The sequence below is a fragment of the Morone saxatilis genome, unplaced genomic scaffold (genome assembly GCF_004916995.1).
Source record: "Morone saxatilis isolate NCDOM2014 unplaced genomic scaffold, NCSU_SB_2.0 Contig4, whole genome shotgun sequence".
Lineage (NCBI taxonomy): Eukaryota > Metazoa > Chordata > Actinopteri > Moronidae > Morone > Morone saxatilis.
The window spans coordinates 5,560,167-5,574,912 of NW_023339984.1; the positions used below are offsets into that span (position 1 = coordinate 5,560,167).

At 42.7% G+C, this 14,746-nt stretch overlaps 2 protein-coding genes across 2 annotated transcripts in view; one reads left to right on the forward strand and one right to left on the reverse strand.

Moving 5' to 3' along the window:
• The window catches only part of m1ap (meiosis 1 associated protein), a 35,690-nt gene extending 31,865 nt beyond the window's left edge, over positions 1–3,825 (forward strand). Inside the window, exons 7-10 of the mRNA XM_035675726.1 lie at positions 89–231; positions 1,197–1,312; positions 1,672–1,753; positions 3,532–3,825. Of these exons, the coding sequence (XP_035531619.1) occupies positions 89–231; positions 1,197–1,312; positions 1,672–1,753; positions 3,532–3,765 (575 nt within the window). The 3' untranslated portion in view covers positions 3,766–3,825. The remainder of the gene's footprint in view (positions 1–88; positions 232–1,196; positions 1,313–1,671; positions 1,754–3,531) is intronic.
• An 8,245-nt stretch (positions 3,826–12,070) lies between these two features.
• dok1b (docking protein 1b) overlaps positions 12,071–14,746 on the reverse strand; it is a 15,984-nt gene continuing 13,308 nt past the window's right edge. The window contains exon 5 of the mRNA XM_035675183.1: positions 12,071–14,477. Within this exon, the coding sequence (XP_035531076.1) occupies positions 13,068–14,477 (1,410 nt within the window). The 3' untranslated portion in view covers positions 12,071–13,067. The remainder of the gene's footprint in view (positions 14,478–14,746) is intronic.

A 14,746-nucleotide genomic window follows, 5' to 3' on the forward strand; every position in this document is an offset into this window, starting at 1 on the left:
GTGTGAGAGAGAGAGAGAGAGAATTGATCAGTTGTCATTAATGCACTCATATGTCCGATGTATGTATATGTGTTTGTCTACAACACAGGTGTGTATTCTCACTACGTCCTCCAGCCATCCCAGTCTCTCTCCCTCCTTTTGAAGCCTGTTGTCTCCAAAGAGTTGCTGCTGCCCTGCTCACTGCCTGTCCCAACTCAGGAACCTGCACCAGAAACCATGCAGACTATACAGGTTAGGTGACCGTTGTTCATTATAAACAAATATCAGAAGTACACAGAGGCACCCAGAACTCAAACCTTCAAAACACCTGCAAAACAATTCCAAATTGCTCCAGATGCTGTGCCATTGATGTATAAATGTGTGTGTGTATTTCTCATGAGCAGTTGGCACCATGTATGCTGCATCAGTGTAGGAATGTGATATGTAGTATGAAAGGCTTTGAGTGGTCGGAAGACTAGAAAGGCTCTATACAAGTGCAGTCCATTTACCCATCTACCCTGCAGTAACAATGTCATATATGTGATGAAATATGAGACTGAAGAAAATCTGCAGGTACAGTTATTAAGTGCTTAGATAAATGAAGGTTTCTCTGAAGTAGAATCTGGTCGGATAGAACATTTCATCTGAATTACATAAAAAAAAGAGAAACCTCGGCCCTCATCTAAACATATATATATAAACACACATATGTATAAATATAGATATACATATATATATGCAGCTATAATGACAAATTCAAATACAGTACACATATGTAGTTGGTGTGTGAGAATATCCAGTGAAACAGTGTAATTTAATAGGAAACACTAGTTGTACTGTATTTATCACATCACCAAAAATCGGTATTTATTATTATTGCATATTTATCCTATTGCTATATTGAACATAAATTGATACACCACTAATTCACAGTGACTGATTAGTATGAATAGTAATTATTTTATGTCTGAAGGTGGAAAATTATTTTCAGTTTGAATTCTAGTCAAGATATTATGTATCACATATATTTTGAACAGGCTGTGCTTACCATTACATTTTTAAAATGGCGCTAGCTATATGTGCAGATCTCCTTGACATTGAATTCAATGATTTTATTTGCATGTTAGCAAAGTGTAAAAAAACAAACCCACACACAGACGTTTGGACATTCAAATAATTCTGGAATGATGTTTGTTTTCTGTCTGTTTCTCTGTCAGGGCTGTCTCACTCAGCTGGATGAGGAGTTTGTGTTCAGCCCTCTTTCTCTGAGCAGTAATCTGTACCAGCACCTCAGGAGCAGAGGCCTGCTGTCACAGCCACGATACCCATACAGGTCAGAGGGGAGTGGTGTGGTGATATATTTATGATTAAGATGTAATGGATGTAGTGGTCAATGATGTAAGAAAGAAAAATGTAGGATGATGAAACTCTATGTGATTATAATGACTTCACAAAGCATGATGATTATGATAAAGTTAATGTTAAAAATTGGCCTCAATCTGCACAGCATATGACAAAATTATACATAGACTGAAAACATATGAAAAGTATAGACCTGGCAGGATGCTGAGAGACTTCTATTGCCGCCACAAGACTGTGAAGACAATATTAATGAGGATGACAATGATTGTGATAATGTAAGATTTCAGATAGTGATTATAAGGACATGTCTTTGATGATGGTTGATTCCAGGTTGCAGCCAGCCGCTGCCCACAGAGACCAGTCGCAGTCACTAGAGGGCCCTAAAACCACAGGCAGCAGACAGCCTCGGCAGGTAAACACAACATCTTTATGATGGTATAAAGATCGCAATGTGTTGGTATAAATGAGCACAATGATTATAATACGAGGGAAGTTGACAATATGAGTGGAGCAGTTTGACGGGACAAAGCAGGAAGAATCATTTTCAACTTCATTATATTATTCATGTGCTTTAGTAATGCAACTTCCTCCTCACTTCTCACTTCCGTATTTACTCAATAGATGGCAGCACTGGCAGACATAACCTTAACCAGTGATGGAAGAAGTACCCCAGTTCTTTACTTAAGTAAAAGTACCAATACCTCAATGTAAAAATACTCCATTACAATGTAAAATCCTGCATTTAAATTCCTACTTAAAGTAAAAGTACAGGCTAAATTTACTCAAAGTATTAAAAGTACTCGTTTTTCAGAAATCTCCCGTGTGACTGTTATAATATAATAAATTTGATTATTCATACTGATGCATCGTGTGTAAGCAGCAGTATTTTACTGTTGTAGCTGCTCAAGGTGGTCTTACTTTATATACAGTTCAGTACTAATGGTTCCCAACCTAGAAGTCAAAAGTAAATCTGAGGGCTTTGTGAACAGTTATTTAGATGAAACCATGTGATAAGTTTATAGGGGAAAAGTCTTTGGTTGAGTCTCTTTGGTGAACTTCTGAAAAGGTCATCTAAGACATCTAACACATGACAAAGAGCCACACACTGGTTTCATGTAGGTCACACTGGTTTGTTGAACCAGTTCATATTTAACAATGTTTTGCTCATTATGTTGTTTATGTAGAAGTTTATATAAATGTAGTACACTATAAGCAGCAGTAACATTCCACAACTGATTATAACACCAGAACTATGATGGCTATATATAAAGGTGCATGTGAACTATCAAAAGTTGAAATAAAACTTGTTTTCATGTGGAATCAACACTAAAATCTTAACACAGGAAGAGATTAGATTATCTCCCCAAGTCCTATTTAATGTGTTTTTACAAAGTAACAGATAATGTTGTGTGTAATTTTATTGTTTTATTTTACAGTCTTTACAGTGAGTCATAAACTCTAATAAAACTAGCTGACATGACCGTCACAGAGGGATCATCTTAAAGGTTTAGACCAATGTGCATTTGATACCAAAAATCCTCAGTATAAAAAAGGTGCTTTTTCAGAGGTCTGGTTACAATTCAACTACTGGAAATGTGTCAGCTAGTATTGTTCATTAAATTATAAAATGTACTGTAATGGCTACTGTGCAGGCAGAGAAAAGGTCATAACTTTAAGTATAACAGACGGCGTCTCGCTTTGAAAGACCCTAACATCCCTCCATGTTATTATCGACTGAGGCCGGCTGTGACCTGAGAGTGTGTAGCTGTTGGCAGTGTGACTCATCTGGGTTGATAAGGCTGCTGACATGCAAATATTTCTCTTCAGCGGCAAAACGCTCCACTTTTGTTTTGTTCTGTTCCTTGGCACGTTCTCTTTTTATTCACCACGGTGGAACTTAACTCCTAACTCTTAACATAATGTTTGTATTTGCACTGTTAATGTCTTCCTCCTCTCACCTTTTCCTCTCTGACTCTTTATCTCTCTTTGTTTCACCTCCTCCAGAGCCTCCTCCTCTTCCTCCCTTTTATCTTACTTTCTTTTCTCGTCTTTCTTATCAATCAAGTGTAAGCAAGACGTGACAGCTCAGACTGTATTATCTTGTTGTTTAAGTTAAAGTAGCATTAAATGAGTGTTTTTAAAACTTTAAATATATAAGTCATATATAACCTGTGTGTTTTCTCCACTCAGACTCAAAACCAGGGTCGCCAACTGGGAATGAACAGCAAGATCAGGGCCACTGTGGCTCCCTTCCCCTCTTCCTCCTCCCACTCGTCCTCCTCTTCCTCCCTGGGACCTCCTCCTGCTAAGGCCTCTCGTCCGGCCCTGACGCTCCTCAGCAGCAGCAGTGGTGGAGGTCGCCAGGCCCCAGCCCCTACGCGTCAGGACAGTGACAATGATGATGTTTCCATGGTAATACAGTAAGAACGCAGGAAGATGGGAGGAGAAAAGTGGGCCATGGGAACAATAGAGTGACAGGGAGGTGACAGAGAGAGAGAGAGAGAGAGAGAGAGGTGGTGTAGTGCATCCTGAACATTTATCACACACACTTCTTTCAGTATCCTGACTTGTCAACTTCAAAAGGGCTTTACAGTGAGCTATAGGATAGCTTATTCAGCACACACACACGCATTCTGTGTCCATTGTAAAGTTTGTGAGTAATTAAGCAGCTCATAAAGGCTTTGAAGACTTTGTAAAGGAGGGAAAGACACACTAATTTGCAACGTACACAACACACACACTACTCTGTGCTGCATTCTGTGTGGTTACAGCTTCTTTTGATACTTGAGTTTGTCTCTATTTTTTCTCACCACACCAACCGTATTAGCTGAATTTAACAAGCCTCTGTGCATGAGCGTGTGTGTGTGTGAGAGAGAAAGGAAAGTTTCAACTTGCTGCCATCTGCACATTGCTGAGGCAGCAAAACGTCCAAATCACACACCGTGAACAATGAAAAAGCGCAAGGAAAGATGAAAAGAAGGGAAACAGCAGGACAATAGAGGCCTGGAAGAGTCGCAAAATGGAGGGAAGGAAGAGAAAGTTATAAGAAATGACAAAACAGAGCAAAAGGTGGGCGGCGAGGGAGATCAGAGGGTGATTAAAGGGTGTATAAAAAGCCTTGTCTGCATGTCACAGCGCACCCACTAGCACACATGAACGGTTGAAAGCCAGAAACCAGTTTTAAAATTATGATTCAGGCGTAATAAAGCAGACATACTGCAGCTATAGTACGACAGTGACTTATAGACAAACACACATATGCACATTCTGTTTCCATTTTGCCCTTAAGCCCCGGTCTGAACACAGCTTCACTGTTTTAATGAGACAGAGAATAAAGCAGCAGACAGAGGGGCCTCTCTGCTCTCCTTCACCCCCGCAGCTCCCTCTCTCTCTGGGGGTTGAAAGGCAGCGTGAGGGGGGTCTGTGGTGGATGGAAGGAGCACAGAGACTGCAAAAAAAAACTGCAGTAAGCTCTCTAAAATATTGAATGCGACACACAAAAAGAAAAATCTTCGCGGTGTGTTTGAGGGCTTGACTCGAGTCCATGCAGTGACATCACTGGCTGATGTCTGCACAGTGTTACATTCACACACATTTAATTGATGATTCATGCTCATACGCACACATTGGTCAGTCAGACACATCCACCGTCACTATTATTAATGTATTCCTCATCCACACACACACACACACACACACACACACACACGCGCGGCTTAATCAGTCTCCCGCCATTCCACCCCCTTGTTGAACCTTATAACATTATAGTGACTACCCCGGTGGCAAATGTCTTCATGACGTTGTGATGTCACAGGACTTCCGCATTCAGGAATTACACCCACAACGATCCTTTTGTCCCCGAAGAGAATTTGACCGGACCTCCGAAACTACCCACTGACATTTTACCCACTTCTCTCTCGCCCTCTCCGTCCCTTCACTCGCGCACTCAGGGAAGTTGAGTCAATGTGTGTGAGTTTCAAAAGATTTGTTCAAATAGAACAACAGCAGCCTCTCTGTCCGCAGAAAGGTCAAAAGGCTGGAGCCAACGTTCCCCTGTTTGACCCGCAGCGTATCAGCCACACTCCTCATTAAATGTCACAACTATTAGAGATTAATGGGCCATGAGCAACAGTCAACAGAAGTGTCCCTATTTGTGTTAGTACATTCATTCAGTTTTGAATTTAACGGAAGGATCTCGCTAGTCAGGAGAGGTGTCAAGATGTTTTTGACCCATAACAGTTCTTTGTTCGTTGTTGTTTTTATTCCACCACACAAACATCTTTATCGCATAGTGTTACCTTCCTCGTGTTCCTGTTCAGCTTTCATGTTCTGTCTGTTGTTTCAAAAGGAAACTGACTCATTCACTCTGTAAATTGATATTTCAGCAGTCCAGTCATTACAGGATCTTATAACTTCTCCATGTATAAATATATTTATAGACATATTTATTGACTTTCTCTCAGATTTGTATTTTAACACTTTATGAACTGTGGGTTATTAAATTGTAAGATTTTGTTTGGAGATTTATTGTGGTAACTTTTCTGTAACTTAAGGTAAAGTAGCCTGACATAGTTTTACTTTTAAAAGAGGCCATCTAACCACCTTTAACACCCACTGGTTCGCCTGCGCAGTGCTTGCACTATATAGAACTTCCACAGACAGGCACAGTCCAACTACAAGCAAATTGAAATTGTTGGGAAACCTAATCTCAGATCTATTTTTTATGCTGGAGAGTGTGGAAATTGTGTCAGCAGGTTGTTAATCCCTGCTTGTTGCCTCTTTGCTTAACAGTATCACGAGTTAAAGGTCTAGTGTGGAACATTTAGGAGGATCTATATTCTACACAAATGGAATATAATATTCATAGGTTTGATTTCATTACAGAGGGAGCGAGTCCACCATGTTGAGCCACCATGTTTCTACAGTAGCCCAGAACAGACAAATCAAACATTGGCTTTAGACAGGGCCTTTCACGATTTTACGTTACCTGAGGGCCACCATAGATTCACCTAAACACTTGGAAAGGGAGAGGTCAGGGGAGGGGCATTCAGTTTGTTGCAATCTGCGCCTTTGAACTCCTTTAACCTCCTTTAACCTCATTCGTATATTAGCAATGGTTGTAATGTGAACTGGGACAGTAGAAATTGCTCCAGGAAGATAATGCACGGAAGCGATGTTGTGAATCTTGCATAAAGATCAAACAGATGCAGCAGCCCCTCACAGCAGTTCATCGACTGATATTTAGCCCAACAGTGCCATTAAAATAAAGTAACAATATGCTTTTATATGAATAATTAGCAGAGAATGAGACAGAAAGGGACCCCTGTGGAAGAATGAAATGCCTGACAGTTGCTTTTGTCTGCTGCTAGGTCTGAATGAGACTCTGATATAGTGCATGGGTCAGATGGTCAGAAGATTAAAACTTTTAATCTTAACCACTTTAACCCAAAAGATCATATGAGGTCACGCCCACAGAAAAAAGTGTAGACATTTGTGAGATGCACCGTTGCTGAGTGTAGACAGACTGATCTCACACCACTGTACAGGAGACAGTTTGTCTCCTGCTTTTTAAGTTTTGATTCATCACTTCCTGAGGGGTGGAGAGATGACCTTTTCTCTGCATCGTTTTGTCTAATTTTGCAGACAGTGAATACATGCCGTGTGGACAACACACTCTTCTGCTATGGTTCCACTTTGGCTAAGTTCTGTATTTTTGTTCAGAAGTTGATTGGCTTCCTGTTTCTTGAAACCTGTAGCATTTGATGCAGTCTACCACAAAAGTTAGCCATTTCTGGCAGTTTAAAAAAAAAAAATATTCCATTCTGATATTAAAAAATAACTTGTGGTCTGCCTGACTAAAAGTGCAATAGTATTTCTTCTATGTCTCATCAGTTTCTATATTTGAGTCAGGATAATATTAGCGCTGTGACTTCCTGCTTTATCTCAATGTACCATTTGCTTTACTGAAATCTGCAGAAGACAGGAACCTCAGCCAGACTCTCTATCTGTCTCACAAACCGTCTCTTTCCTGCAATTGTCCCCAAGAGTCGCAGCGACGGCACAGGACTCTAACATACACACAGCCGAACAAAGCAGGAACTCACACAAGAGTCACAACTCATATAAAGGTTCCAGGCAGAGTCCCTCACAAGGAGAGCTGGGTGAGAACAGAAAGAGGAAGTGCATCTTTGCAAGGAGGAAGTGAGGAGGTGAAGTCAGGAGGCTACAGGACCTGAATTAGAATCCTACTGGCAGAAATCTGAAAGGTCTATCCTACGCAGGTCTAGAAAAGTCTGGAAAACTGAGACAAGACTGTGAACAGAAAACCTACTGAAAACTGGCTCCAATCACGGGTGGAATTATGAACACTTCCTGAAAAATAATTTAAAAATCTCTTCATTGTCTCACTTTACATTTATACATGTATTCAGCAGACTTTTGCACAGGCACCCCTCTTATTTTCGAGGTCATGGGGCCACAATCTGAATGAGAAAATGTCATTTCCTTCAGATAGCGGTGAGAGGCGGGAGTGAATGAAACTTTCTTTCAGACACACATGACTGAATGGGTTGGCCCACGCACAGCTAAAAATAACTTCTGGTGGTCTGCAGATTCACAGACAAGAGGAAACCGGAGAGTTTCAGGTGTTCCTGAAGAGGGAACATGTGAATCCTCCTTAGATGTGCGCAAGAGAAAGGCCTCATATTCTGTGTACCGCAATCTTAAAACAGAATGAGGAAATGCAGCTGAGTTTCAGCTCGAGAATGTTTTATGCACACACATGCAGCTGACAGGTGTGAAATCGTCACAAGATTAGAAACTGTCTTCCTGGTCTTCATTGAAAGTGATGAGTTTCCAGATCTTGACAAATATCATTTTTTTACATTTGCTGTTGAAAAAAATCATTTTAACGTCATGGCTCCTAAAGACAAGAAGCTATTATGAACTTTAGACAAGATCCATTTGTTGTTCTTTGAGCTTGTTGTTTTGGTTTTGCAGCCCACAGCTTCACTGTTGTGGTTCACTCTCACTGCTCTCTTCAATCACGTTTCAAGCAGCGGGCATCTGTTTTCAGTGCTCTGATACACCCATTGTATGCGACCTGCAGAGCACCAAATTCGGGTCAGACAAACTTAGCGACTAGCGTGTGTGTATAGTGGAGCGCTTAGCAGCTAAAGAGCCCAAGTCGGTGCAGACCAATATAGAGCACATTTTAAATGAATGCTTTTTTTGCTGTTTGTGTAAATAGGCCAACTGGTCATATGAGCTTTATAAAGTGGTGATATGTCAGTGTTGTGTTTCACTGCCCCTAAGTGGCGAAACAACCAACTTATGTAAGTCAGGTAAGGTGTGTTGCAACCATGCAAAATTCACTTCTGGACCATTTGGGTTTATTTGTCTCCAACAGCCAATGCACCACCTGAACAGACGCTACCTGCAAACGGACGTGCTGTGGGTGTGTCTGCCTGTTTGATGTTGCTCAGTTTAGCCCCTAACTGAACTCAGAACCACAAAGAGAAAGAACTACAGTCTTTCTCTTATTCCCCTCTAGTCTTTCTACTTGTTCTTCTTCTCCTCTCTGTACGTTTATGAAGCAGATTCATAAAGCTCAGGGATATGCTGTAAATTTTTACTCACATTAAAACTTTTAGAACTCGCTTTGTCTTCAGTTTGCGTATCTAATTGTAACTGTGTGGGTAGTTATTATTTTTTAAATTCTGTTTCCCAGCATCTAAAAATAGTCCAGCCTCCACAAAAAGCACCTGTTAGCGTGAAGCAGAGTTTCAGTGCCTCTTGTTGTTGGACTGATCCTGTTCTCTTTCTGTAAGTCTGACATGACCTTAACAAACAGAGAGCGAGCGAGAGACCTTGACGGGAAGGAGACTGACATACAATGTTGAGATAGACTGTGACTGACATGATAATAGTCGAAGATTGTGTGTGTTGGTGTGTGTGTGGTGTCTACATGCAGAAATGCAGAGACCTCAGACCTGCAGATAAAGCTCATCTGGCCAAAGATAGCGAGATGTGGCTAGAAACACAAGCACGCCAACACGAGCAAGTTGAGTTCTGTCATTGACGAGGCTTTTTTCTGTCTCCGGTTTCAGCATTTATCTATCAATCCACACTTTTTTGGTTCTTTTTGTGTCATGTGTCCCTAATGTGTCATGTGTCCCTAATGCAAAACATTAAAGGGCTCCCTACTGACTTAACATTTCTCTGAAAAACTGAGAAAACTCACAGAAGTTGATCTGAAACTATGAAGTGAGGTCTCATATATGCTTTCAGTATGAAGCTACCAACCTTCGGCACACACACACACACACACACACACACACATATACACACAATCACACAGGAATGCATACAAGTTGATATGGCAGCAATGGTGGAACATAGGCAGACACATAGTCCCAAACTGATATAGTGTAAACTGAACAAACTTGACAGCAGCAGGCCTGTTTGTAGATTATTCTCACACGCTCGCCTATTGCTGTCACACACATGCACACACACACACATCCATGGTATCAGGCAGCCAGTTGAGCTGTTCTGCAGATGTGTGAAAGGTCAAAGCAGATGAGAAGAGAAATGTGAAGAAGGAAGGAGAAGAGGTGACAGAAAGAACAGAAGAGCCTTTGGTAACACAGGAACAAGGTCTTTTAACCTCTTCGAGTTTGAAGGGCTGTACCAAATTAGTTATTCTAATCTAGTGTACACTCTTGTGACTCTGCCGGCGTTTAAGGCTGGTTTGAAACTGCATTCATATAGTGCCATGTATAAACATACCTTGTTATAGTGCAAACAATAAGTTATTAAAGTAATGATTATTGACCGATTCATATATTCACGTTTTAATTTTAAACAATGAATGTGGAATTTATCTTACATCCAGCAGCCAGTTAGCTTAGCATAAAAGACTGGAAAACAGCTAGCTGGCTCTGTCAAAGATAATGAAATTTGCCTACAAGTGCCCATAAAGCTAACTAATTAATTGTATCTTGTTACAAAAGAAGAAAAAGAAAAGAGAAAAGCGTAAGAATGACATGTTGTGGTTTAATGAGTTGACTATGTGCAGGATTATGTCTTTACCAGGCGCAGTGACTTCCTGGAGTCTCTGCTGGTTAGCTGTTCCCCTGATTCCAGGCTTTATGCTAAGCTAAGCTAAGTGGCTGCTGGCGGTGGCTTCATATTTAAGGTAATATTTAGCTCAGCGAGAAGGTGAATGAGTGTGTTTTCCTGAAATTACGGTTTTGTTACTATGATGGTGAGCACCAAACAGTCAAAAAAAAGGTGTAAATGTACTTTGCCACCATACAATTTACATCATGAAATGTGTTATCTGAAAAAAAGTGCTATGACTACCTGTCACCCTGCTCAAACAGGCCAACCCACAGTTAGCAATAGAAGACATCCATCTACTAAGAAATGATAAAAGAGTAAAAACTCCCTGCATGGTCAATGTAGGCGGCAGACTATCAAAGTAAAACATCATGAAAGTTAAATTCCATGAATACAATTACGAAATAAATGAAATCCACTGAACTATCATTTCTAAGAGCTGAGCCACTGAAGTCACTCTCCTCTACAAACACTTTAAACAAGTCTTCTACACGCACACACACACACACACAAACTGCAAATAAGTAAATATCTTGTTTTGGATATTCCAATGAGGAAGTGTTGAACCTTATTAAAGAAGCAAATGTTGACAGCATGAAAACAGTACCAAGTACCCTGTGCAGAGTGTGTGTGTGTGTGTGTGTACCATGCTTCTTTTTCCAATGGGTTCACTCAGAGTTTAATGAGAAAGACAGAAGTTTGTCGTCGCTCTTTCTCTTTCTGTTTTTCTTCCCCCACTCTGTCTGAAAGAACAGAGGAAGTAAGGGGGGGGTGAGTGAGGAAATTTACCTCAAAATGTAATCCAGTTACTTTCAGAGGACTTTCCTGTCCAGAAAGTACTCCTCCAGCAGCAGGTGGGGAAAGAAAGAGAGAAAACGAGGGATAAAGAGGGATGACGGGGATAAAGAGCAGCAGCGGTGACGGGAACAGTCTGTACCTGTTATGCAAGCCAACCAGACACAGACAGGTTCATCCAGCCAGCATTCATAATGTCAGCGCTTTTTCATCTCTTTTCTCCGCCTTTTCTTCCGACTCGTTCGTCATCCTCAGTTCAGGATAAACACCCACATGTTCCCGTTCCTCAAGCAGCATTCTTCAACATGTCAATTAGCTGTTTTTCCCATTTTCTCCCCTCTTTCCATCTTCTATTCCTGCCCTCCTCTCACGGTATCTCTCTGCAGTTAAAATGCACAGCGTGTCCGACACAAACCAGCCACCATTTACTGTCACCAGAGCAACCGAACAACAGTATTAATGCAGAGCGGGAGAAAGGAAGGAAGAAAGACAAGAAAGAAAGAAAGTCTTTGTTTCCTTTTTTGAGGCTCAACTTTAAACGGTTGTGATTAAGTGGGTTGGAAACTGGACTGAAACAACAAAAACAGAGCGTGGCAGAGGGAGGGAAGTGGAGGATGAGGTCAGACTCTTTTACTGTCCCGTTTGGTCCAGAACAGAAAGTCTTTAAAACACTAAAAACTGTGTCTGATTGGATCCTGACAGGAGAAATACACTGAAGGGAAGTGGTGATGTAGCAATTAGGGGAGTTCTCTTGTTTACAGATCCACTATGGAGATATGCTTTAAGTTTTTGGAGCCATTTTTATTATTAGTTATATTTACAGACAGCACAGCTGTTTTTGACATACATACACACACCGACATATTGCAGAGAACTGATTAGTTTTATATTTAGTCTGTCTGTACATAGAAACGTAAAGGATTCAAATAATATTATCTTGTGCAGGAAGTCGGAATTTATTGGCCACATGAGGACCATGTGACCCCCATGGCCCCTTTATGGCCCATTTATGTCTGTCTCCAAGACCCAAACGGGGTCTCCAAGTCCCATTGTTCATGCTTCCTCCCAAACAGTAGCATTGATGTTTGTCTCGGTGGATCCTAAGATGCACCCATGTGGCATATTAGTGTCCTGGGCTGACAATGTTGTAGTCTCCCTATTTCATTGGGCTCAAGGGTGACACATCAGCCCGGAAAACACAAACACGCGAGCTCCTTTTGGCAAAGATACTCCAAACCTGTCAAACCGTAACTCCTGGCTGTCACATTGTCTCACATTGCAGAGAAACACAAAAGCAGCAGTGCAAAAACATGTTTCCCGCTCACTTCATAAGCACGGCAGACATTTTATAAACGAAGAGCCAAGCCGCGGTCTCAGCTTGTTAAAGTAAACCCTCTAGGCCGAGCTCCTTTTGGCAAATCCTAACTGTTTCTCTGTGTGTGTGTGTGTGTTCAAGTGAAGTGGCTGGTTCCAACCACACTGTGGATTGGTACTCCAATTATGGGTTTGACCAAGCAAACTCTCTCTTTCTCAAACACACACACACAAACACACACAGAGGGTGGCCTTACAATAGTTGCACTCCGTGTTTCAGAATGCAGCCGTTATGTGGTTTTCTCATAGTTGTGAGCTAATCTACTCGAAATGAATCGACTGTCTCAAATAATTATTCCAGTCCACAGATGGAAGAAATGTGCTTACAGAAACTGTAAGAAGAAAGGCATTGACTGAAAGTTTGCTTTTCAGCCTTTTTCTTTCACAAATGGGGTTAACGTTTCATTTTGGTCCCTGTAGAAACAAGAAGGATGTCAAATATCTCCCAAGTTGTCGTAGATGATATCACGTGATCTCAGCGGCGCCTGGTGGTGCTGGCTGTACCACGAATTAGCAGATGGAGGTTTCTGTTTTGACACTTTGCTGTACAGCTCCCTTCCGCCTCCTCCTCCTCCCCCCCCTCCTCCTCCTCCTCCCCAAATATTGTTGTTGTTGTTGTTCACATTATTGCCAGGACCTCCATGTTTCCCAGGGGGAAGTGGCACCGGCTCCTTCCGAGCGAAAGGGCTCCTGCTCGGCTTGGGGGCGGTTGTGGGTTTGGGCCACCTCGGGGCCGGAGGATGCGGTGTGCCCCGGCTCGGGCCCAGCTGCGGGGGAGAGTGTTTGTGGGAGGGGGTGCTGTAATTTCCCTCCGGTCCTGACGGGGCTGTCACCTCTTCCTGTCTCCTCTGGCTGTGGGGCTCCAAACGGGCCTCGTCGTAAATACTCATCCCTGAATTAGCCAACATGCCAGCAATTCCTTTGGCGCAACCCTCCGGTTCATCGTATATGTGCTCCGGAGGACCAGGAGGTGGCGAAGCTCCTTCTGCTTGGATTCCTGGTGGTCGCCTGTTACTGTTCACGCCTCTTCCTCCCCCTCTTCCTCCCCCTGTGGCCCCGTTTAAACTCAGCGCGATCGTTTTCTGGTTCAGCTCCAGGCTGATCCGGTCGTACACGTGTGAGTACAGGTCCGATTGCTTCCTGGGGTTGCTGCCGACATGGTGGTGATCCCCTTGGACGCCACCTCCTGAAGCCTCGTCCCCTACCGGTCGGAGGCGTGGGGTGGGCACTGGAAGGGTGGATGGGTTGCTAGTTTGGCTTTGAGCCTTGATGCTGTCCACTGGGTCGGAGTAGAGGCAGTCGGAGGCAGTCAGAGGCAGGCGGACTGAATCTGCTGGTTCTGAATAAAGACCTGCCTGTTCATCAGCTGAGGAAAGACCTTTTGCTGTCGCCTGCACCCTGGGAGACTTTGGAGGAGTCCCCCCTCCTCCCAAAACCGTCAACATGGCTGGTGGTTCTGGTAAACTCCTCCCTTTGATTCCTCCTGCAGCTCCTTGCCCCCATCCTCCTCCTCCTCCTCCTCCATCTCCACCCTCTCTCTTCCCGAGCACGCCATCAGCAGAGCCCGGTTTGCTGCCGCCTGAATCGCCGTCGGCCTCCCGGCTGCTGCAGCTGCTGTTGTCTCCGCTTCCCGCCGTCCCGCCACTAGGAACGGCGTTGCGTATGTGCTGCAGTGAGCCAGGGCACTCTGGGTCAAAGCTGAGGTGGCGCTCCTCAGCCTGTACCTTCTGCGACTGGATGGACTGGTCCACCAGCATGAAGATCTCGTTGCCCTGCTTGGTCTCAAAGGTGAAGTTACCGGGACCCGAGTCACAGCGGCGGCCCGCCTCGAACGAAAACATCACCTAGAGGAAGAAAGGAAAGGAAACATGTATTTACATGTGGAAATGCCATGAGTATGTGACTAAACAAATATAAAATTATAAATTCTCAGCATATCTATTTTATTACTTGACTGCTTTCTTTACTGTTAAATTCAATTTTATCTACATATAAATACACGTTTATCTGTAAAATGCAGATGTAGATAAATTTGGTTACATCCTTTTTTTTTTTTTTTATGATAGTGACAGCCGAAGATAAACAGGAAAGGGGGGGCAGAGAGTGGGGATGA